The sequence below is a fragment of the Canis aureus genome, chromosome 37 (assembly GCF_053574225.1).
Source record: "Canis aureus isolate CA01 chromosome 37, VMU_Caureus_v.1.0, whole genome shotgun sequence".
Lineage (NCBI taxonomy): Eukaryota > Metazoa > Chordata > Mammalia > Carnivora > Canidae > Canis > Canis aureus.
In genome coordinates, this window is record NC_135647.1 from 921,793 (window position 1) to 946,394 (window position 24,602).

The 24,602-nt window shown below is 43.1% G+C and overlaps 1 protein-coding gene across 1 annotated transcript; it reads left to right on the top strand.

Moving 5' to 3' along the window:
* Nucleotides 1-13,554: 13,554 nt before the first annotated feature.
* On the top strand, nucleotides 13,555-24,181 carry GPX6 (glutathione peroxidase 6). The gene is made up of 7 exons (XM_077885950.1): nucleotides 13,555-13,853; nucleotides 13,959-14,103; nucleotides 14,231-14,369; nucleotides 17,422-17,575; nucleotides 21,110-21,227; nucleotides 21,725-21,824; nucleotides 23,255-24,181. Exons 3-7 carry the CDS (start codon nucleotides 14,283-14,285, stop codon nucleotides 23,459-23,461), a joined length of 666 nt encoding a protein of 221 aa, XP_077742076.1. The 5' UTR covers nucleotides 13,555-13,853; nucleotides 13,959-14,103; nucleotides 14,231-14,282; the 3' UTR covers nucleotides 23,462-24,181.
* The last annotated feature ends 421 nt before the right edge of the window (nucleotides 24,182-24,602 follow it).

The following is a 24,602-nucleotide window of genomic DNA, read 5'->3' on the forward strand; positions in this document are numbered from 1 at the left end:
TTAAAAATTTATAAAATAGTATATAAATTAATGCATATAGAAATTCTATAAATACATATAATTTAATATATGTAAATTAACAAATCAGACCATATTCCAAGGAAGGGAGTCAGGAGGTAAGCTGGCTTCCAATATATATTTGCTGAATTGTCGGGCAGTTAGACAAGAGCAAGAAGGGATGAAGCCACACCTGGGAGCCACCCCCAAGAGCTAACAGGGGAGGAAAGGCACAGCCACAGAGCTGGCTCCGAACCCATAAGGGGACGTCCAAGAGTTGAGCATGAGCACAAGAGATGCAACATAGCCTAAATTCACAGCAAAAGCTTATTAGAAACTCATAAATACACGGTACATACACAAATACATATATTCATACATACATTCATAACAGAATGCATCATGATTAGGTGCATGTACAGAAGCCAAAATGTGCTATAACTGCCAGCTGTTGATCAAAAATGTCAACCAAAATCAAATTTACATACACAAAGGGCAGGCTTAAAAGGATGCAGCAACTGTCTGGCTGTCTGTCTTCAGCGGGCAGTAGACTTACCTGCTCAATGAACTGTCTCCCTATTCTGGTCTTGGGCCTCCATGTCTTTGGGGCATCTGGAACAAGAACCAAGCGACCCAGTAGCAGAATGGCTGGATGAACTATTGAAGGGAGGAAGAAATTATCTGTTTGCCTCTGATTGGTGCCCTCCAGGACCTCACCTGTGCAGAGGCCGGGCAAACTTCTGCAAATAAACTGTTAAGTCTATCGCAGTGGTTCCCCCTTTGGAGTTAACAACGCTGCTCAGTGAACATACAGAATTACCGTGATTATAAGGCCCTGGGGAATCTGCACCCCACAGTACTTTCCAGGCTATTTCATAGCTCGTTACCTGTTGCCACACTGGCCTGTTTTGTTTGTCCAGCGGGCTGGACTCTGGCTTGCCAAGTATTCACACCCGCTGCTGACAGTCGGGACAGCTTCCCCCGGATCTCCACCTGCTCCTTCCTCTGAACCGCATCTCCCTCTGCTTCGTGTCCCACCTGTGTGTACCCTCAACCAAGAGACCTTCTCTGACTCCTCTAATGCGGTTCACTCCCGCTTACACTGTGTGGCACCGTCTGAAGGTTCCTTTACAGGCTTATCAAAGTCTGTCACCTTCTTGAGTATTTAATGAAATGAATATGTGCTGATTTATGGTATACCTAATGCATGAGGGGTAAGTACCAGGAATGCAGGTTACTTGGTCTGATTTGTCTAGAAGGCAACTACCTTTATTTATTAGGGTCTTAGTAAACATTTGTGGAATGAATAACTAGACCTCTAGATATCTTAGAACCGTAGATCATAAATTTGGTTGGAGGAACATAAGCAGTTTTAAAGATCTATTGAAAACTATGGACTCTTCTCCCTCTAGAAAAGTGACACTATGCCCTATGATGATAATATCAAGGGTCTCCTGATTCCTCAATACTCACTGCTGTCTATAGCTATGTTAGATTTGTTTAAAATATCAGGAACAGAAAAGCTTTTCCTCTAAGGACATGAGTTGCACCCAGAAACTGATAGGAGTAGACATTCTGGCCAAATACTATTCTGCCAGTTCCCAGTTTATTCAGAGCCTTTGAAACAAATACAGAAGCAGAGTTTCTCTCTCATCACTGGCTCCTGGTTTGGGCTACAGTATGAAAACCTGCCACCCTAGAGTAAGTCCACTGCTGAGGCCATGTATGTACCCACTGAAGGAGCAGCACACACATCAGCCTTCTGAACTCAGGTCAGTGCACTTAAATAACACTCCGTGCTTTCATATGCGCTGCGGCACTGAAGCATGGTGGACAGAGCAGTTCTGTGATTGAAGATCCTGTACAAGCAAAACGGTTTATAATAAAGCCTCTGTACTCTCATCTCTGCATATGCAAAGGCTTCCATGGGACCTAGACAAGCCAAAGCTCAGCCTGCTAAAAGCAAGCAGGAAAGAATGTTTCTGAGGTACCCCAACGTGTCTTTGCTAGAGATCCAAGAAGTGGAATCACATTCACAGATAATTTATGGAAATGTGTTGCAGGTCTTCGGGAAAGAACAAGCAGGCTTTTCTGGTTGATCCTGTTACTCTGCTCTACATCGTCATTAAGCTTCATGGACTTTCTTGGTGCCAATAGGATAAAGTCCATACTTCTCAGTAGAACGTTCAAATACCTCAAGCCAAGGCTTCAGTCTGGCATAACCCCTCCCTTGATACTCTGTCTTGGCTAAATTGTGCTCCAACTTAATGAGAATGCTCACTCTTCCCTGAAAAGAAAGGAAAAGGAAAACGGGTTTGTTTTTTTTCTCCCACCAAATTAACAGTATACACATATTTTAAATGTGTTACCTCCTTCTAGAAAAGTGTCACTTTTTTAGAGGGAGAAGAGTCCATAGTTTTCAATAGATCTTTAAAACTGCTTATGTTCCTCCAACCAAATTTATGATCTACGGTTCTAAGATATCTAGAGGTCTAGTTATTCATTCCACAAATGCTTACTAAGACCCTAATAAATAAAGGTAGTTGCTTTCTAGACAAATCAGACCAAGTAACCTGCACTCCTGGTACTTACCCCTCATGCATTAGGTATACCATAAATCAGCACATATTCATTTCATTAAATACACAAGAAGGGGACAGACTTTGATAAGCTCTGTAAAGGAACATTCAGGCGGTGCTACACAGTGTACACATCTTCGTATTCATGATCCTGAAAAATCCCTCTCTGCACAATAGCTGGATATGTTAAACAAAATATGATAAGTATACTATTGAAGGCACTTGCACTATGATGTATTTGGATGAGCAAAATTTCATAATTTTCTTTAGTCATTTAAAAATGTTTCCCTTTATAATCAATGTTTCTTGTGTCTTATCGAAGAAATTTTTCTTAGTCCCCAGGTCATAAAGTTACTACTTGTTGTCTTCTACAAGCTGCATTTTTTTTCCTTTCATGTTTATATCTACAACACTCCTAGATTTCATTTATTCAAAGCTTTTATTATGAAAATTTTAAAAGGGATGCCTGGGTGGCTCAGCGGTTGAACGTCTGCCTTCAGCTCAGGTCATGATCCCCAGATCCCACATCGGGCTCCCCACAGGGACCCTGCTTCTCCCTCTGCCTATGTCTCTGCCTCTCTCTCTGTGTCTCTCATGAATAAATAAATAAAATCTTTAAAAAAAAAAGAAAGAAAGAAGAAAGAAAGGAAAGAAAGAAAGAAAGAAAGAAAGAAAGAAAGAAAGAAAGAAGAAAGAGAGAGAAAGAAAGAAGAAAGAAAGAAGAAAGAAATAAAGAAAGAAAGAAAGAAGAAAGAAAGAGAGAGAGAGAGAAAGAAAGAAGAAAGAAAGAAAGAAAGAAAGAAAGAAAGAAAGAAAGAAAGAAAGAAAGAAAGAAAGAAAGAAAGAAAGAAAGAAAGAAAGAAGGAAAATAAATTTTGGGCAGCCCGGGTGGCTCAGTGGTTTAGCGCTGCCTTTGGCCCAGGATGTGATCCTGGAGACCCAGGATGGAGTCCCACGTCAGGCTCCGTGCATGGAGCCTGCTTCTCCCTCTGCCTGTGTCTCTGCTTCTTTCTCTCTCTGTCTCTCATTAATGAATAAATAAAATCTTAAAAAAAATAAAAAAAAATTAAAAAAAGAAAAATAAAAAATATACACTTATGCTGACAAAATAGAAAAATGATCACTGTCTCTATCATGAATAAATAAATAAGATCTTTTTTAAAAAAAAGTCTTTAGTGTGCAATTGTATTTTATAAGTTCTCCTACCCTCTTCAAAAGTGTTTTGACTGTTTTTGACCATTTGCACCTATATTTAAATCTTTTTTTGGCGGGGGGGGGGCAGGGGGGGATGCCTGATGGCTCAGCGGTTGAGTGTTTGCCTTTGACCCAGAGGGTGAACCCAGGTCCAGGGATCCAGTCCGGCATCGGGCTCCCTGCAAGGAGCCTGCTTCTCCCTGTCTATGTCTCTGCGTCTCTCTGTGTGTCGCTCATGAATAAATAAATAAAATCTTTTAAAAAAATCTTTTTTCAGATTGTTTTATATTTAAGTTTTTACATTTTAATTCCAGTATAGTTAACATACAGTTTATATTAGTTTCAGGTGTGCAATATACTGATTCGACAATTCTACATATTACTCAGTGCTCATCAAGATAAGTGTCCTTTTAATCCCCTTCACCTATTTCCCCCAACCCCTACCCACCTGCCCTCTGGTGACCATCAGTGTATTCTCTAGAGTAAGAGTCTGTTTCTTGGTGGGTCTCTTTTTTCTCTCCTTTGTTTTGTTTCTTAAATTCCACATATGAGTGAGGTCATATGGTATTTATCTTTCTCTGACTTATTTCACTTAGCAAAGTACCCTCTAGCTCCATCCATGTTGTTGCAAATGGCAATATTTCATTATTTTTAATGGCTGAGTAATATTCCAGTATGTGTGTGTGTGTGCATGTGTGTGTTGCTTCCATAATTTGTCTACTGTAAATAATGCTGCCATAAACATCAGTGTGTATGTATCCCTTTGAATTAGAGTTTTTGTATTTTGGGAGTAGATATCCAATACTGCAATTGCTGGATCATTGGGTAGTCCTATTTTTAACTTTTGGAGGAAACTTCATACTGTTTTCCAGAGTGGCTGTACCATTATGCATTCCCAGTAAGAATGTAAGAAGATTCTGCTTTCTCCACATCTCCACTAACATTCTTGTTTCTTGTGTTTTTTAGTTTAGCCACACTTAAATTTCTTAATCATTTTTTTTTCAAATTCCACAGAAATTTAAGAATTTGAGAAAGTTGGGAATTTGGTTGGGATTTCACTGAATCTATAGAATGGTTTGGATAGAATTGACATTCTTACATCATTCTCTTCTAATTCATAATGTGTATACTAAAAATTAATTTAGGACTCTTCAAAAGTGTACCAATTAATACATTTCTCATCAAAACAACCTAGTATATCTTTTGCTAACTTTATGGCTGCATATTTTATTATGTTACTTTTAAAAATTAAGCTTAATTTCAATGGTTTATAAATAGTATATAGAAATAAAGTGAATTTTGCATTAATTTTTATCTAGTAACTTTGCTAAAGTCAAAATTATAATAATTTATCGCTAGTTTCTTTTTAAATTATATGTTCACAAGGTGTACTAATGATAATTTCATTTGTTTCTAATCTTTGTACAATAAATTTCTGTCTTTTGGCTTAAATTCACTGGTTCATTTTGCCAATGCAATATTGAATTGAGGTAGTAACAGAGACATCCTTTCCTTGAAAATTATTTCAGGGGGTAATGATGAAATATTTCACCATTAAGTATTATATTTGTTGCAGGCTTGTGTTAAATATTCTATCAGGTAGAAAAGGTCTCTTCTATTCTCAGTTTGCTGTGAGTTTAAAATATGAATCAATGCTGAATTTCTTCACATGCTTTTTGAAGTACATATTGAGATGGCCATGTGACATGATTTTCTTAAAATGGTATATTAATTGCTTGATTTTGAATGTTAAACCTTAAACCATTTTTATTTCCTGGGGGGTGGGGAATTCCAACTTTATATTGCTTAATCTGGTTTACTAATATTTTGTGTAGGATTTTTGCAACAACATTCATGAAAAAGATTTAGCTTATGGTTTTTCTTTCTCATAGTTTCCTTTCCTTGTTACTTTTTTTTTGTCCTTGTCACATTTTGACAATATGTTACAGTATCCTTATAACATGATTCAGGATTCTTTCTTCTTTTGCTATCCTCTGGAATATTCTTTTTAAGATTTTAATTATTCATGAGACACACACACACACACACACACACACACAGAGGCAGAGACATAGGCAGAGGGAGAAGCAGGCTCTCTGCAGGTAGCCCGATGTGGGACTAAATTCCAGGGCCCCGATATCATGACCTGAGCCAAAAGTAGATGCTCAATCACTGTGCCACCCAGGCGTCCCTGGAAGATTTTTTGTAAGCTCTTGATTGTTCTCAAATGTTTGGTAGAATTTACTAGTAGAATCATCTATACCTGGAAAATTATTTGTGGATTTTAAAAAAACAAATCAAATATCTTTACACATTAAATTATTGGTCATATTTTGTATTTATTACAGAAAGAAATATAGAAAAGCTACAGTTGTATCTTTTACTAATTTGCCCATTTCATTTAAACTCATATATTTATCAGTATTAAATTGTTCATGATATTTGTTCTTACCCCCTGTTGGATCTGAAGTGATGTCTCCTTGTCCATTTCTTTTTATTATTATTATTATTAACATTATTATTATTATTAATATTAAAGAAAAGTCTACTCCCAACATGGAACTTGAACTCACAACCCCAAGATCAAGAGTTGCCTGCTCAACTGAGCCAGCCAGGCCCCTTCCTTTTCCATTTCTAATATTAGCTATTTGTGCAGTCTCTCCATTTTTCTTGATCACTATTGCCACAGAGTTATCAGTAACAGTAATCTTTTTAAAATATTTTGATTAAGTCAGCCTCTTTTGTATATCGGGTTTCTATTTCATTAGTTCTCACTTCTACCGTTACAATTCCTTCTTCCATTTTCTTTTATTTCCTCCATGTATCCCATGGGCAGCCCAGAATGGTTGCGGTCATAGTTTTAATATTATTCCGGTCAAAATACTTCCTAGAGTCCAGAAGCAGGCCGTGAAGGACATAGAAACATGGGAAAGGAAGAAAAACAGCACGTTATCTGAAGGAAATCAAGGACACTTTGGAAAGCTATTAGTGTTGGAGGACTCTACCTGGAGGCAAAGGATGAATGATCCAACTAATTGAAATGTATTTTCAAAGCACGAAACTTTTTTTCCAAGAGAAAAAATTTTACAATTTCCATTCTCATGTCATCTTACAAACATATGTTATTTTATAGTTCAGTCCTCAGTTTCCAATATTTAGGAATATTCTAGTTATTTGTTAGTTGAATAGTGGCTTAATTGCCTGTAGTCAGAGAATATGGTCTATATCACTTCAGTCATTTGAAATTTATAGACAGTTGATTTATAGCACAGCATATGGTTGATTTTTGTGAATGTTCCATGTGTGCTTTAATTTTTTAAAAAAATATTTTATTTATTCATGAGAGACACAGAGAGAGAGAGAGAGGCAGAGACATAAGCAGAGGGAGAAGCAGGCTCCTTGCAGGGAGCCCAACATGGGGCTCAATCCCGGGTCTCCAGGATCACAGCCTGGGCTGAAGGCAGGGCTAAACCACTGGGCCACTCTCCATGTGGCCTTTAAAATAATTTATATCCTGCAGTTGTTGGATGTTCTGTATACGTCTGCTATGTCTAATTTGATAAACGTACTGATTAAATCTCACCTATCATTATTCAATCCTGCTTTTTCTATTACTAAAACACATATGTTAAGTTCTTCCATTGTAATGTGTAGATTTGTATATTTCACTGTAGATTTCTATCCATTTTAAACTTATATATTATTAGTTCTGTTATTAGGTGCTTACAGATTTAGAGTAATTTTATCTTCCTGGTGAATTGTATGCTTGTTACAAAAATTTCTCTAAATTCACGGTTATCCATTTTGCCTTAAAGTCTACCTTGTCTAAAAACAACATAGCTATTTTTATTTTGGTTTATTTTTGCTCTTTCCCATCCTTTCATTTTCAGGCATTATGTATCTCTCCATGTTAGATGTGAATTTTGTCTCTCTTGTTCTATATCCCATATTCTCTCTTTCTAGTTTTCTTTTGAACTGTTTGGACCCCCACTCCCATAAAGTTGGTAGTTATACACATTGTGATCATTCTTTGAAATTACAAAATATACTCAGGATATATCAGATCCTAGTCATAAATAGTTATTTTGCCTCTTTTTACCCTCTTTCTAGGCAATGTAAAGACCTCAGAATTTTATAACACTATATCTGTGCTCTTGAAATATATAAGTATATGGTATAATCATTGGTATGATTAAACAGAGATACATATTATTTATCTAAATATATAAAGAGAAAGATACTGTTTACACAGTCAATCATCATAATACATTTACCATGATGGTTAATTTATGTGTCAATTTGATTGGGTAATAGGGAGCCCATAAATTTGGTTAAACATTATTTCTGAGTGTGTCTGTGAGGGTATTTCCAGATACAAGTAACATTGAAATTGGTAGAATAGGTAAAGCAGGTTGCTCTCCATAATGTGGGTGGGCATCATCCCATCTGTTGAAGGTCTAAATAGAAAAAAAGGCTGAGTAAGAAAGAAATCTGTCTTTGAGTTGGGACGTTAGTCCTCTGCCTTAAGACTCAGACTGGAACTTATAACATCAGCTCCCCAGGTTCTCAAGCCTTCAGACTCAAACATCAGCTCTCCTGGGTTCTCAGCTTGCTGATAACAGATCTGAGGACTTCTCAGCCTCCATAACCAGGTAAGTCAATTCCTTATAATCTCTCTCCCTCTCTCTGTCTCTGTCTCTGTCTCTTTGTCTCCGTTTCTTTATCTCTGTCTCTGTCTCTGTCTCTCTCTCTCTATATATATACACACACACACAAATATATATATTTATATAGATATCTATATACTGAACAGTAGATAAATATAGATATAAATAGATACAGATATCTATCTATCTATATAATTTCAAAGTGGCTTTGAAAATGGATAATGTATAGAGGCTTGAAGAACCTTGAGGTGCATGATAGAAAAAGCCTAGAATGTCTTAAACTAACTTGCAGAAATATGGATGCTTCCAGTAAGGGTGAGAAGGAACGGAGGAACATGTCATGGGAAACTGAAAGGATTCATGAGCCCTTTCTGGCACCACTCCAACCTCTTTCTTCCATTGTCATATCTCTCCTATCTTCTTAGTAAAATCTCCTGCTTCCCTCCCCTAAGAATATGCATGATTGTATTTGGTGCCCATGCAGATAATCCAGATAATCCCTTTATCCCAAGAGCCTAAACTTAATCACATCTGCAAAATCTTTTCCATATAAGATAACATCTGGGTTCCGGGGATTAACACCTGATATCCGTGGGGGCCTTTATTCAGGCTACCACAGGAGTCTGGATTTGGGATCAGAACATACTTGAATGAGAGTACCAGCTAGACAAATTACTAGGTCTGTAATTTGAGAAGACATTTATTTTTACTTTGTCTTTATAGCCCTACTTATAAAATGGAGAAAATACTAACCTAGTGATTATTTTGGTGATGCTTCAGTAAGAAAATCTATCTAAACATTCCTGATACTAGTAAACAGGGAGTTAACACAGATTGATTCTCCTCCCTTTTTGTCCTTCAAACTTTGTTCTTTCCTTCCCTCCTTCTTCCCTTTATCTCCCCTCTCCATCATGCCCCTACTTCTCCTTTAACTTCTCCCTATTCGTGCTCTGGCATTCAGTTCCTCCAGCATCCCTTGTTTCCACTGACTTTGCCCCTGCAGGTCGGGTCTAGGGGGAGACAGAGTTGGCCCAGGATAGGCTGAGACCTGCAGGGACCTCCTGGCTAGAACTCACCGTGTGAACCATTGGCAGTGGAAATCCACAGGGAGCAGAGTAGCTTACCAGCTTCTGTTTGTTGCCCCTGACTTGACTTGATGGCTACAGGGACAGAGCTTGTTTTTAGGTAAAGCTACTCAAGGTCAAAAGGGTCAATTTCTGGGCCTCTGAAAAGCCATAGGTGAATAAGAAGCTAAGATATCCAGGCATTAAAAGTTTAGAGTTTTCCGAGTAAATACTTCCTCTTCCCAGTCTTCTCAAGGCAGAAGTTGGTCAAATTAAATCACCAAAAGATCTGCACCTCTTAAAAGAAGTAGAAATATTAAAAGATATGAAGTGACAAAGGTAGTTGAAGGTGGTCATATTATAGCTCCAAACCCCTGCCAGGTAATAGTTGGATTTGGGCTTGCAGTGTACAAGATGGCATATTCCTTCCTCTCTCAGAAGCTCTGGGACCATGCCTTATTGGGGGACAGTTGGTTCTATGGCAGATAAGTTGCTTAGCTCTTGTGGGTGCCGATGGTGTCTCAGACACTGATGGTTGTGTGTGTGGACACAGGGGCACCTACCTGGAACAAGATGGTGGAAATTATGGACGTTAGCATTACCTGGGAAAGAGCTTCACCAAACACCAGAATTATTTCATGGAGCAGATGAGGGTGGGAATGCTGGCAATAGTGGCAAAGCCCCCAGGAGGATATTGTCAGCTGCCTTTGTGAAGGCTCTGGATTAGGACCATGGCCAGCCTGGATCTGGGGTGTTTTCAAGGATAAGGCAATAGTAAACATGGACTTGGACAGAAACGTAATAGCAGGGGCACCTAGGCAGTTCAGTGAGCTAAACAGCCAACTCTTGTTTTTGACTCATGACCTCGAGGTCCTGGAATGGAGCCCCAGGTCAGGCTCTGTGCTCAGTGAAGAGTCTGCTTGAGATTCTTTCCCTCTGCCCCTCCTCCTTCTTTATATTTTCAAATCCTACTCTCACATTTGTGAATTGAGGGACAGGTGCTCCTCCTGCCTCATAGGTAGTCTGGTGGTAAGGACTATACGAACCAGTAAATGAGGAAGCATGACTTACAATATGATGAAATGGCATTATAAACACAGCAGATCCAGGACTGCAGTCTGTGTCTCTCACTTGCCAGGCAGAGAAAGGAGATGCTGGAGTCCTGACAGGGCAGCCCCCATGTACCTGGGAAGATGGACTGGATCTGAAAATTTTTTTAGCGATCAAGCAGAAGCTCAGATCTCTAAGTTGGGGTTCCGGCAAACAAAGAAGTAGTTTTGTTCTGGAACTCAGATGAAGGCATGTATGGAAGCCATACAGAGTTTTGTTTCCTTTTTGATCAAAGAAATTGAGAATGAAGGAGGTTCATAGTGAGCATGGGACAGACACAGGGAATGGAAGAAAAATGAAAGCGGTCAGACAGAACTGAGTTCCTTTCTCTGAACTGAAGCTTGCTTATAGGGATTAGTATGCATTTATGAGGGCTGCCCTAACCAAGTGCCACTAACTAAATGATTGACAACAATGGAAATGTATCGTCTCATGGTTCTTGAAGCCAGAAGTCTGAAACCAAGGGGTCACCTTGGCCATGCTTCCTCTGCAAGCCGTATGGAAGGAGCCTTCCTCGCCTCTTCCCATGTCTGGTGGCCCCAGACCATCCTCAGCTTGTGGCAGATGACTTTGGCATCTGTCCCCATCTTTACAGGACAGCCCCACATGGCCCTCTTTTTATGAAGAGCGCCAGTCACACTGGGTTGGACTTTATAAAGAGCTTTACTCTACTATGACCTCATCTTAACTAATCACAGTGGCAACAATCCAAGGTACAGAGGGTTAGGATTTCACTATGTCTTTTTGGGGAACATAATCAGCCCATAACCCCCTTGTGACCTGGTGCAGATAGATCATTGGTCCCCTTAGGACTCCTACCTCTGTCCTTTAAACTACTCCATCCTGCTTGGGTCACAGAAACAGTGACTGAGACACCCTGATCTGAGGCTCACCCTTTTCTGCCCTAGGCTATTTGTGAAAGGCAGCAGGCCTGATCTGATCAATTCAAAGCCTGGTGGAGCTGGTTCGGACCTGATCTGTGACTCAGGCCTCAGACAGTTACCTCTGAAGTCTTGTTTGTTAAAATTGTGATCCATCATTTTGAATAAAAATAAGTCAAGAAATCTTTCAGGAAGGATCCCAAAGTATTGGCTCAGATTTTATCTAGAATGTCAATAATTGACACCTCAGTGGGTGGATTTGGGGTGATGGAGCCAGTTCAATCTACCAAAAACATAACATCTATGGAAGGCAGGGCATGCCTGGAAATTTGTTGAGTGTCAAATCCAGAGTGTTCCATGAGATAATTTCAAATCAAAGGTGGAAGAATTAGGGAGGAACCAAAGCATTTTTAATAAAAGAGTGATATCAACAGGGTAGCTCAGTGGTTGAGCTTCTGCCTCTGGCTCAGGTCATGATCCTGGGGTACTGGGATCGAGTCCCACACTGGGCTTCCCCATGGGGAACCAGCTTCTCCTTCTGCCTATGTCTCTGCCTCTCTCTCGCTATCTCTCATGAATAAATAAATAAAATCTTTTTTTTTTTTTTTTTTAACGAGTGACATCTACAAAGTTGATCTTTAGAAAATTGGAGCAGAGGCAGAATGTGGAAGAAGACAGACCCAGCGGGAAGGAGACAGGCAAAGGGGCAAAAGCAAAATTTCTGTAAGCAGGTCATGGAACAGGCTCTGGAGGAAACAAGGAAAACTGTAGCTCTGAGATACCCTCCAGTGGACCAGCGATGTGTTCCTCCTGCTCCGGGTGTGCTCCACACCTTCACTTCTTGCTGCTGGAGGCCAGGACCAACCATGCTCAAAAGCTTACCAGGAATATTGGAACAGGAGTGTGAGGAGCTGGAGTTTCATTCAGGAGGCCATTGGACCTACTGATAAGGTCCGTAATGCAGAGTCTCCTCGTGATTGCAAGATGAGCAAAGGCACACGACTCTGAAGATTTAGTCACAACTGATGATGCATTTGGAAGAAGAACAAGAGATCTACGGCAGGAATCCAGAGTTGGCTTTCATGTCACCATTACCAACCTGTGAGCTCTAATATATCACTTCTCTCTGCTTCTTTTTCTCAGGCATAAAGCTGAGTGTCTGAACGGTCGCTTACCTGTGCCCAGTGCTGGCAGGAGTCCTGTAGAGTCATTATTACTGTTCAAAGCAGTCCTAGCAAGCAAACTCTATTAATTACTTCTATTCTACAGATGGGAAAACTAAAGTACAGAGACGTTAACCATTTCTGAGTCAAGAAGCTGGTCAGTGGCACACACAGGTCTTGAACTCAGTGGTGTCTCTGTCACCTCACAGTTGGAGGTTCAGCCATTATTTTGAACTGAGGAGGGGGAGAAGCCAATGTGTGTATAAGTCTGTGCCCCAGGAGGGAGCCTCCTGCAAGTTGTTGTGAATGCCCTGGGTTCCGCAAGGCTTGGTCCCCCTGGCAGGTCTACAGGCCTTTGGGAAGAGCTCAGAAATCTGAGCCAACAAGAAGCTTATGTTGCAAGGGGTTCCCAAGAATTCAACCCCAGCCAGCCTCGCACCAGGAGCAGAGCCCGCCTTGAATGTGGACCCGGCAGGGCAGGTAGAGGGGCGGGCTGGAAAGGGCCTGACGCCAACAAGGAAGGAGTTATCAGAACATGAGAGACTCTTAACTCTGGGGAACAAACAAGGGGTTTGGGAAGGGGAGGTGGGAGGGGGGATGGGGTGACTGACTGGGTGATGGGCACTGAGGGGGGCACTTGATGGCATGAGCACTGGGTGTTATATGTTGGCAAATCGAACTCCAATAAAAAAAATATACAAAAAAAAAAAAAAGGAAAGAGTTATCGCCTTAATTCACAAGGAGCTTAGCAAAGCTGAGCCGCCCGCAGGGAGCCGCTAAGGGAGGGGGGTGGGGGCAGGAGGGTGGGAGCGACCACTCTGTACCCCTTCGCCGATTCCCTTTCCAACAGCTTTCCACTTGCTTCCCGTTAGGGCCTCAGAACAGCGTTCTGGAGGCAAGGCAGAGGTGACTGCAGGGCTTTCCAGAGAACGAGAAACTCCAGCCCGTGCCCTCTGGACTCAGCTTAGGGCTCTGTTCCCCAGGGCGGCCCCGCTGCGGAGGTGCCCCTCAGCTGTGCCACCTGCACGCACTAGCTCCTGTGTCCCCCTCAGCTGTGCCACCTGCACGCACTAGCTCCTGTGTCCCCCTCAGCTGTGCCACCTGCACGCACTAGTCCTGTCCAGGAGACACGGTGCCTCCAAGGCGTCTGAGACCCTCAGGCCCCGCGGCTGGACCTCATCATCAGGAAACACAGTGAGTGAGTGAGTGACGGAGTCTGAGGGGCTGAGGGGCGGGTTGGAGGATTAGTGTCTCGAGCTTGACTGCATGGAAACCACGTGACGCTCTTGTTTTTAAAAAGCAGATTCTGATTCTGGCTTTACCTCCTGGACACGGAGCGAGCACCCGGGGGTCCCAGTCCCTTGGAGGCTGGGCCCAGCGCTTCTGACCCCAAGGAGCGAGGCCTCCCGCGCTACTCGCCAGGAGAACTCGCGGGGCGACAGGTGCAGGTGCAGGTGGCCTCCCGGATGCACTGGGGGCGGGGGGGGGGGGGGGGAGCGAAGGGGGCTCAGGTATGTGCACGCGCGTGCACTGCTCTGCGATTGGAGGACACCTCTCCACGCCCATCCCCACCAGGGCTTCAAAAGTGACTGGGCCCGGGACGCACCTGGACCCGCGCGCACCAGCCATGGTCCCGCGACTCTGGGCCTCGGCTCTTCTCCCGCTGCTCCTGGCCGGCCTCGCGCAGCCCACCCAAAACACGCAAAAGATGAAGGTGAGTGTCCCACTGGGGAGCCAGCGCACTGCAGCACCTGGTGACCAGCCTAGCCTCCAGGGATGCGAGGAGGTCCCCCTCGTCCTCTCCAAGGCCTCTCCACGCCCTGCTCAGCAGGCCTGTGCACTGCTTCTTGGAGGCGGCGCCCTGTGCCTTTAGGAAAACCTGAGTCCTGAGGCCCTTCAGGTGTGTGTCAGCGGGCCATACGCCTGGAGGAGGATTGCTAACATAAACCGGGGGAGGGGGGTGTTTATGTTACAAGAGTGAAGTTACACTAACTAGAGCAAAGTTATGGTAGCAACACGTTCGAGGAGGTTCTAGAGGGAACCTGGACCTCAGGAACCCTGCCTGGGGACAGCTGGCCGCAGCAGAGTCTGCCTCTTTCCTTTTCTGCAGTCACCACCCACCAAGTTTCTGATTCAGCGGGTCTCAGAGAACCAGGAACTTGCCTTTCTTTCTTTTTCTTTTTCTTTTTAAAATTCAAGTTTGTTAACATATAGTAACATAATAGTGACATAACAATGTAGTATTGGTTTCAGGAGCAGAATTTAGCGATTCATCAGTTGCATCTAACACCTGGTGCTCATCACAACAGGTGCCTCCTTCATGCCCATCACCCATCTAGCCCATCCTCCACCCACCTCCCCTGCAGCAACCCTCAATTTGTTCTCTTAACTAGGGAGTCTGTGAAGTTTTGCTCCCCTCCTGTTTTTATCTTATTTTTCCTTCCCCTCTCCTATGTCCTTCTGTTTTTTTCTTAAATTTTACATATGAGTGAAATCATATATTTGTCTTTGACTTATTTTGCTTAACATAATACCCTCTAGTTCTGTCCATGTTTTGCAAATGGTAAGATTCCATTTTCTGATGGCTGAGTAATATTCCATTGTATATATAGACCACATCGTTTTTATCCATTCATCTGTTGATGGACATCTGGGGTCTTTCCATAGTTTGGCTATTGTGGACATTGCTGCTATGAACATTGGGGTGCAAGTGCCCCTTCAGACCACCTCATTTGTATCTTTGGAGTAAATACCCAGGAGTGCAATTGCTGGGTCATAGAGCAGGTCTATTTTTAACTCTTTGAGGAACCTCCACATGGTTTTCCAGAGTGGCTGTACCAGCTTGCATTCCCACCAACAGTGCAAGAGGGTTCCTCTTTCTCCACATCCCCACCAACATCTGTCATTTCCTAAGTTGTTAATTCTAGCCATTCTGACCTGTGTAAGATAATATCTCGTTGTAGTTTTGATTTGTATTTCCCTGATGATGAGTGATGTCGAGCATTTTTTCATATTGTCTGTTAGCCATTTGTAGGTCTTCTTTAGAGAAGTGTCTCAGGAACTTGCATTCCTAATATGCCCTGGTGATACTTGTTCAGGTCCTCAAATCACTTTGAGTGCTCTGTTAATGGGTCCCTATGATGTGTAAGATGATGCATGAGAAATGCTCAAAGACCAACATTCGTAACACTATTTCCTTTTCAGAAATAATATAATAATAAAAGGCAACCTGTGAGAGGGCAGCCAGGTCTGTCAGCCACTACTGCCTGGCTAGGGTACAATTTCAGCTGTAGAAAACCATCTTGTGAACTAAAGGCTGCATTTTTGAATGTCTGGATCCCTTCAAGCTGGAGCAGAACTGATCTTGGAGTCGGAAAGACCCAGCCTTCCAGCCTAGTTTTCTTGGGATTTGGCATCCCAGCTTACAGGGTAGCATCCATGTGAGAGACACATGCTGGGTGTTGGGGAGCCCAGATCTAAGATAGCACAAAGGCAGGAGGCACACAGATGACAGCTCTTGCAATGATTTCCATGTGACTTTTTCTATTACGTAGTGAGAAGGACAAATAGAATTTTTTTTGGCATGGAGCCAAGTTGACCTAGGGGCATGGAGATGGCAGCTCCTCCAGCAGGGCTTTCCTAGGCTACTATTCCCGAATATTTGGAGCAATGTGTTTGTGCTCAGATGTGTAGGAATGTATGGACATCTTGCCTGGTGTCCTGATGGCAGATGCACAGACTCAGGAAACGAAAACAGTTTGTTGACCCTGCTCTCTTCAGGAGAGCTTGCCCACCGGCTGTTCCCTTACTGCTCCAGGCAAACTGTTATGGACTGAGATCCCTTGAAACTCACTTCCGTTCATTCTACACTTCTCTGACTTTTGTGCACACCTCCAGGAGTGTGGAGCTCCTCAGAAAAAAGCATATTCCTTTCATGCCAGCTCCCATCTGCCTATTGGCCTTGGCATGTTTGCGGGCAGGAAGCTTCTTCCCGTTGCTTCCTGTCTCACTGTCCCTACCCAGGAGAAGTCAAGGCCACCTCTCCACAGTGTAGGGTACAAGAAACGGTACCCAGGATGGGTTTCTCATCCCAGTGAGCAGCCCACTGGCAAAGCTCTGGGAAGGGCCTCCGTGGGATCCAGATGAGGAGCGTGTTCCTTGCCCTGTTCTGGGGGAAGGAAATTGCAGTTTAAGAACATCTAGATGAGACACTGATGTCAGATTACAAAGATCTCTTAAGAAAATATGAGAAGGGCTGGAGCAGTGGGAGCCTGGTGTCAGGATGCTGAGTGTCAGAGGGTGGAAGAGAGTTGTGTTAATCTTCCAGGGAAGGCAAGATCATCACAAAGTACTTGTCCTGCCACACACACACACACACACACACACACACACACACTTTTATTTTATTTTATTTTATTTTATTTTATTTTATTTTATTTTATTTTATTTTAAAGATTTTATTTTTTAAGTAATCTCTATGCTCAATGTGGGGCTTGAACTCACAACCCCAAGACCAAGAGTCGAATGCCTCACCAACTGAGCCAGCTGGGCACTCCCACAAAGAAAGGGTTTTAACTTACATAACACACATTCTAGTATTGGCCTCGCCATAACTAAAAATATTACTGGAAAAAAGTCTCTTCAGTTCTTAGAATTCCCAGGTATTACATGAAATATCTTTGAGCACTTTGGAGAAGCCACTGGATGCTGGGAGTTATTATTTATCTTATGATCACATCATTGTGGTTATTTTTGTTACATTCCAGGTGGATTGCTATAACGGGGTGATGGGCACCATCTATGAGTATGGAGCCCTCACCCTCAACAATGAGGAGTACGTTCAGTTCAAGCAGTATGCCGGCAAGCATGTCCTCTTTGTCAATGTGGCCACCTACTGAGGCTTGACAGCTCAGTATCCTGGTAAGAGCTCATGTTTCAATTCTTTTGGAACTAGCTTTGTCAGATGGCCATATTCTAATTCCAGAGGTTTTCCTAATTTATTACTGAGAGGAGAGAGGTGGGGGGGTTAAGTGGTTGTGTGAATCTGTCCCCCTGAATCCTGTCACTCCTCTACTCCAAAGATTTAATCAAAGACCACCAGAACATATCTACCACTGAACAAGTAGTACTTGTTGTTCGATGCCCTGAGGGAGAACACATACTATAGGGAATCATGGAGCTTTTCAGTAAGAAAGTGCTAGAAAGAACTTATTTGAGAATCTGGGCTTCTGTTAGGTACTTTGGGGAAGGATTCAAAGAATTGCTTTGCTCTGAATGGGCTGCTGTCAGGAAATGAAATGGGGACAATTCTGTGACCATGATTAAGATTTGTCTTAATAAATCATATCTACAAGGTCGGAGGAATAAAACAAGGCTAAAACTGTAGTTGGTAAAGAAGCAGAAGTCACTTATATTGGCAAGAATAGGGAGATGCATGGCCATTTTTGCAATCTGGACAAGGTCCCTGTTCTGTCTGTGTTGAGACATGATAATGGAGTGGTCTTGTTTTTGTCTTGATCCATCATGATCATGACATGACCATGATGCATGATGTTGATGTCCTGTGAGACTGTTGACAGAACACCACGCCCCAGCTGTGACCCCCTGCCCCCAGGCCCAAAAGGCTAGCTTCCAGGGTCTGCCTGTATCCTCCTCATTGGTGACTTCTGAGAACGACAGCAGATCTTTTGGAAAATGCTCTTGGGTTCCACAGTACCTCCATGTGATGGGGAGATGGAAACGTAGCTTTCTTATGGGTGGTCTTTGGTGTAATGGCTATTTGGAAAGATGCTCCATCTTTCCAAACCTGGCCCGACCTTCTGTGATAACTGAGGTGGATTTTCTTTGTGCACTTGTGGGGAAGAGTTTGGTTTCTCTGTTGATCCAGAAAAGGTTATTTAAAGTTTTAGATGGATTGAAGTAGAGATAAATACAGTTTCTGACAAGCCACAAACAATTTTTCTGCTTGAGGCCGTGAGGGTGGACCCTCCATGAACCGAATTAGTGCTTTATAACAAGAAACCTCACAGAACCCCCTGGCCCTTGCACCTTGGGAGGACACAGTGAAAAGCCTACCATCTGCAACCTGGTAGAGGGCCTTTGCCAGAACTGCCCCATACTGGCACCATGATGTTGGACTTCCAGTCCCCAGAACTGTAAGAAATAAGTTCTTATTGTTCATAAGGCCCCTGGTCTACAGTATTTTGTTATAGCAGCCTAAAAGGACTGATATAGAGGGGGCTGCTTGATTAGGCAAAAAGTATATTGAAATACCTCTTCCTTCAAAGAACAACAACAACAAAAAAAAAGGTTCACATTCACCAAAAGAATCTAAAGACTTTTTAAATTTAATGGTGAAATTGTGCTTCAAATGATACTCTCAAAAGTACAGATTATAGGAAGAGAATTTCAGGATCACTTTAGATTTATTATTTTTATGGATAACCGTAGGAAAAACCTGAAAAGCTACAGACTAAATCTTTGCTTAATTTATATAAAATCTCACAGTTTAGTATCAGCAAGTAGGAATTTTCCTTCCTTTAAAGAGTTAAATTTGAAAATATTATAGTAAGTTTAAAAAGTTCTAATATATAGACAGCAGTTCCATGGAATGCAAATCTGCTTTTAAATCTGTTTTAATTGTTAATTTAAATTTGTCTTGAATAGGAAATATATTCACAACATTGAAAGTTTAAAAGAGGGATCCCTGAGTGGCGCAGCGGTTTGGTGCCTGCCTTTGGCCCAGGGCGTGATCTTGGAGACCCGGGATCGAATCCCACGTCGGGCTCCCTGCATGGAGCCTGCTTCTCCCTCTGCCTATGTCTCTGCCTCTCTCTCTCTCTCTCTCTCTCTCTCTCTGTGAATCATAAATAAATAAAATAAAAAAAAAAAGTTTAAAAGATACCGAAGGATTCAAGAGTAGAAACTTTCAGGGATCCATGGGTGGCTCAGTTGGTTGAGTGTCTGACATTTGATTTCAGCTCAGGCCTTGATCTCAGGGCTGTGAGTTCAAGTCCTATGGTTGGGCTCCATGTTAAAAAAAAAAAAAGTGAAAACTTCACATTTTTTCCTTTTGGATAACTACGATCATCAGTTTATGGTGCATATTTTCATAAATCTTTAATGTACATGCAAGCAAAAATCCCATATACACAAATACAACTGATCCTGCATCTTGCTTTTTCACATAATACAATACTCAAATGTTCACCTGTTCCAGTATGTGATGAGTTTCCTCATTTATTTGATGGCAGAGTTTTCTACTCCGTTGCTATGACATAACTTAGTAAACTAGTACATGAGAATTTTTAAAAGTGTTTCATTCTAATTTTACTCCAGATGGGGAAATTGAGAGAGTTGGAAGCATTTGCCAGAGGACTAGAAGCAGGGTCTGCTAAGTGTTTCTGCCATAGGAAGGACATGTTCTTAACGGTTAAGGAGGAAGGTGGGTGGATAATAAGTGAAGACATGCACAACACCAGGAAGGCTCTCTCACTTGAGAATTTTTTGGGGTGAGATCCTGGCAGGTGGAGCTGAGTCTGAGTGGGACTGGCTGGCATTGGTACTGGGAGCTGAGTGGAGCTGAAGATGGAAACACGGTACAGGTGTAGACGGACAAGGTAGAAACCCTCCTGGCAGTAGTAAAAGTGCAGTGGAGTTTGTAGCCTGGAATCCCAGTGAAGGTCCCAAGGAGATGGCATCAGTCAGATCACTAGAATTGACAAGAGGGTAGAGAGTGCTCTGGAGCCAGACTCAGGTATTGGCTCCCTTCCACAGCTCCTAGGTGAGCATACCAAAAAGCGCTCCTGGGAGGATGCCTGGGGTGTCAGATGTGTCATCATGGGCCATAGTTGGGGGGAGGGGGGACATTTCCATTTATTTGCCTTTTCCTGAAAAATTTTTGATCGGTCAATCAATCCACTCCTAAGGTAGGTGGCAGTGGCATTCAAGTTTCAATTTCCTTCAGAATCAAGCAGAAACCCACCCCACCCCACAGGGCTACCCAATCTTTGTAGGAGCACCCCTATTGGATGGTGCAGTGCAGCTACATTGGAAACCACTGCACAAGAGGTATGTTCCTGGAAACCTGCATTCTGGCTTTTTGCTCTGCCTCTCAATCCCTGTAATCTTTTTTTTTTTTTAAGATTTTATTTACTTATTCATGATAGACATAGAGAGAGAGAGAGGCAGAGACACAGGCAGAGGGAGAAGCAGGCTCCACACCGGGAGCCCGACGCGGAACCCGATCCCAGGACCCCAGGATCATGCCCTGGGCTAAAGGCAGGCGCCAAACCACTGAGCCACCCAGGGATCCCCTCAATCTCTGTAATCTTGAATATTTCCCTTACAGTCCTCACTTTATTCATGTGATAAATGAATACATCCAGAGGTCTCTCACTGCTGAGGGTAGGGCTAGAGGCCACGCTACTCATGATGCTTGCTGTCTCCCTACAGAACTGAATGCACTGCAGGAGGAGCTGAAGTCTTTTGGTGTAGTTGTGTTGGGCTTTCCCTGCAACCAGTTTGGAAAACAAGAACCAGGAAAGAACTCAGAGATTCTTTCTGGGCTCAAGTGAGTACCTGCTTAGGACACTGCCTAGGCCCTGGCAGTGTTTCCCTTCCTCCTTCTGCCTGGAGGTTCTCCTCTTCTGGAAACTTCGAGGGCAGGGCAGGTGGTAGATCACAGGGTTCAAGAACATCATTGTGAGGCTTGCATGCAAACTTGCTCTGCTGGCAATGCTTAAGCATTCATTCTGCCTCGAGTTCCTTGACAGTAACACTAGGGGAATATCTACTGGAAAAGAAGCACAGGGCAAAGGAGGGAATGTGGGAAATAGAAATGAATCGGGAATCCTGACTGAAGAATAGTGCCCTCCAGTTTTCATGGAATTCTCTGTTGGCTCCATAAAGCATGAGGTCCTGGCCCCGAGAGACCCATTTCCTCACCTTCCCTGTCTTCCATCTCTCCCTCTTTATCTCTAACTTCCTTTTGTGATAGAGGTGTGGTGGCCATTACCATCCCTTTTTGTCCTAACTTGGACCCTCTTGGGGCCCTCTGGTTCATTGCAGGCATGTGCGTCCAGGTGGTGGCTTTGTCCCCAATTTTCAGCTCTTTGAGAAAGGGGATGTGAATGGAGAGAAAGAACAGAAGGTCTTTACCTTCCTGAAGGTGAGTGACTACATCTGCCCTGACCAGGTCAGGTAGGTAGAGGCACCCTGAAAGCCTGGGGCTCATTCCTAGGATTAAGGTTGCACTCCTTGGAAAGAAAAGCTCAGATAAGTTCAGGAATCATGGCAATATCCATTGTGAGGCTTGAGCTTCAAGTATAGGAATCAGAACATGTGGCAGGTCTGATATGGACTGCCGCCCCCTACTGAATGACAATGTCTGTTCATTCGACCGTCAGCCATGGAAGCCCTCGTAGGTGTAAGGAGCTGTGCCATTCAGGGCACTCTCAAATATCCATGGGGCCCAGCTCCTCCCTGAGGGACCCCTATGTAATCAGGGTGACAGACATGGAGCATGTAGAGTGCCATGTGGTAATCTACATGTGGACCTGAAAGTCACAGCAAGTTTAGAGCTGCCGAAGACCACAGAAGCACTCCGGGTTCTCTGAGACCACTGGTTCCCGCTTGCTGGCCTGCCACACAAGTCTGGTCCTTGTTGAAATTTTCATCCATCCATGGCAAACTGAAATAAAAAAGACAAAGTGGGGGGTTTTCGCAAAATTCCACTTATTGACTATAAAAAGACCATCATTAACTCTGATATTGAATTAATATTTAGTTAAATTGCACAAATTATCATTTGTGTTGCCCAAAAATGGTGATATGATTGATTTTATTTTCTTTAATCTAATACTTACAAATATGTTAATATTTAAATTTACAGTTATAGTTGGCTTTTGACTTTTCTTATTGTCTATTAAAATAAATGTTGGTTATTCTGCATTAATCTCAAAAAAAAAAAATAGTTGCTGAACTTTTACCAGACTACAAAGCCCTAACTCTGGGAACCATTACTCTAAACCAAAGCATTTTTTTCAGCTAAGAAAACCAAAACTATAGAAATGACTTATCAAAGAAAATGGAAGATATTATTTTACTGAAGCACCATAATATAATCATGGGAGGGGCAGACAGGGAAAAGAGGAATATTTTCTGTTTATCATCATACTCTCTAGCTCTTGGTTGGTTGATTGCTGATGTTGCATTGAAATCCCTGTGGTTCACTGGGATCCCACCTGGTAGTTAATAAATTGAGACATATGATGGTGAGTAGACTCTCTAGGGTTGGGGATAAGACTCGACCACAGTCCTATAAAATGATGGTCTTTTTATAGTCAATAAGTGGAATTTTGCGAAAACCCCCCACATTGTCTTTTTTATTTCAATTTGCCATGGATGGATGAAAATTTCAACAAAGACCAGACTTGTGTGGCAGGCCAGCAAGCGGGAACCAGTGGTCTCAGAGAACCCGGAGTGCTTCTGTGGTCTTCGGCAGCTCTAAACTTGCTGTGACTTTCAGGTCCACATGTAGATTACCACATGGCAGAAGCAGGGGGAAAAAAACTTCTCTTTTTCTTATCTCTGCTCCAGAACTCCTGCCCTCCAACCTCTGATCTTTTGGGCTCATCAAACCAGCTCTTCTGGGAGCCCATGAAAGTCCATGACATCCGCTGGAATTTTGAGAAGTTCCTGGTGGGGCCCGATGGGGTCCCTGTCATGCGCTGGTTCCACCAGGCTCCCGTCAGCACTGTCAAGGCAGACATCCTGGCCTACCTGAAACAGCTCAAAACCGAGTAGAACAGGCCGGAAAGCATCAGCCCCTTGCCCCACACCTAAGAAACATGGTGAACACTGGATCCATTTTACTTTACGTTCCTTCCCACTCGGCGTCCCAATGACCAAACCATCCCGTATTACCCGAGTACATGTGCACACCAGTGTCCATGTGCTCATATGTGTGTTTGAAAACACGGGAAAGAAAACCTTTCTCCCCAACTCTCTACTCCCAAAATATCAAGTTTTTCCGCTCCATTCCCAAGGAAAAGCATATTTCAGGGTAGATGGTTCGGACTACACAATATCCCTAAAAAGGCAATCCCCAGAAGTTCTGACTCCATCCTTTCTCCATCCTGAAGGTTTAAAGAAGCAGGAGCTGGTAGCACGACTCCCCAGGATCTCCTTCGCAGCCTTTCTCTCTTCCAAGATAAACCTGCACTGTTAAACTCTTCCTCTCCCAAATAGGCCTTTGCTCCTCTGACACCCTGTAGTTCTCTGTAGGTGTTAGAGTGGAAGCCTGGCCTCATATGAAAGGAGGGCATCTCCATGATGGTGGGTTCCCAAGCCCCTGCGGTCGGACCCTACCAGAGCCTTCTTGGGTGCCTGTCCCTTTGTGCATTCAGGCCACGGCACCTGGGCAGGGATGTCTCTTCATTCTGAAGGATGGGCTTCCCCTCAGCCTGAGCTGCTCCACCTTTAAACTCCTTCTCATCACTGTCAAATAAAGAAAATTCTGCAGCAGGTGGGCTTCCATCAGTGTTTCCTGCTCCCAGCTTATGTCTGGGGCATCCTCCTCTGTCATTTTGTCCCTGCTTCCTTCAATACCTGACCTAGCTCCTCAGTATTTTGTTTTTCTCTAACACACTCTGGACCTTCCCCTGACCTTTCCAGAAGGTCAGGTGTGGCTGGCTGCTGGGGAGCTGCTGGGGGGACCTGGGGAGCTGGGGAGCTGCTGGGACCTGGGGAGTTGCTGGGACCGGGATGTAGCCACCCCCTAGACTGGGAGAGAGTGTGGGAGGCAGCCTTGCTTCCTCCAAACAGAGACACAGCCCGCCTATAAAATTCCTGGTCACTGTTAGAAATCTAAAACCACATAAAACCAGAAGTAAAGTATGACAAAGCCTCCCCCTAATCAGAGGAGTCAAGAACATGCTGTTTTACC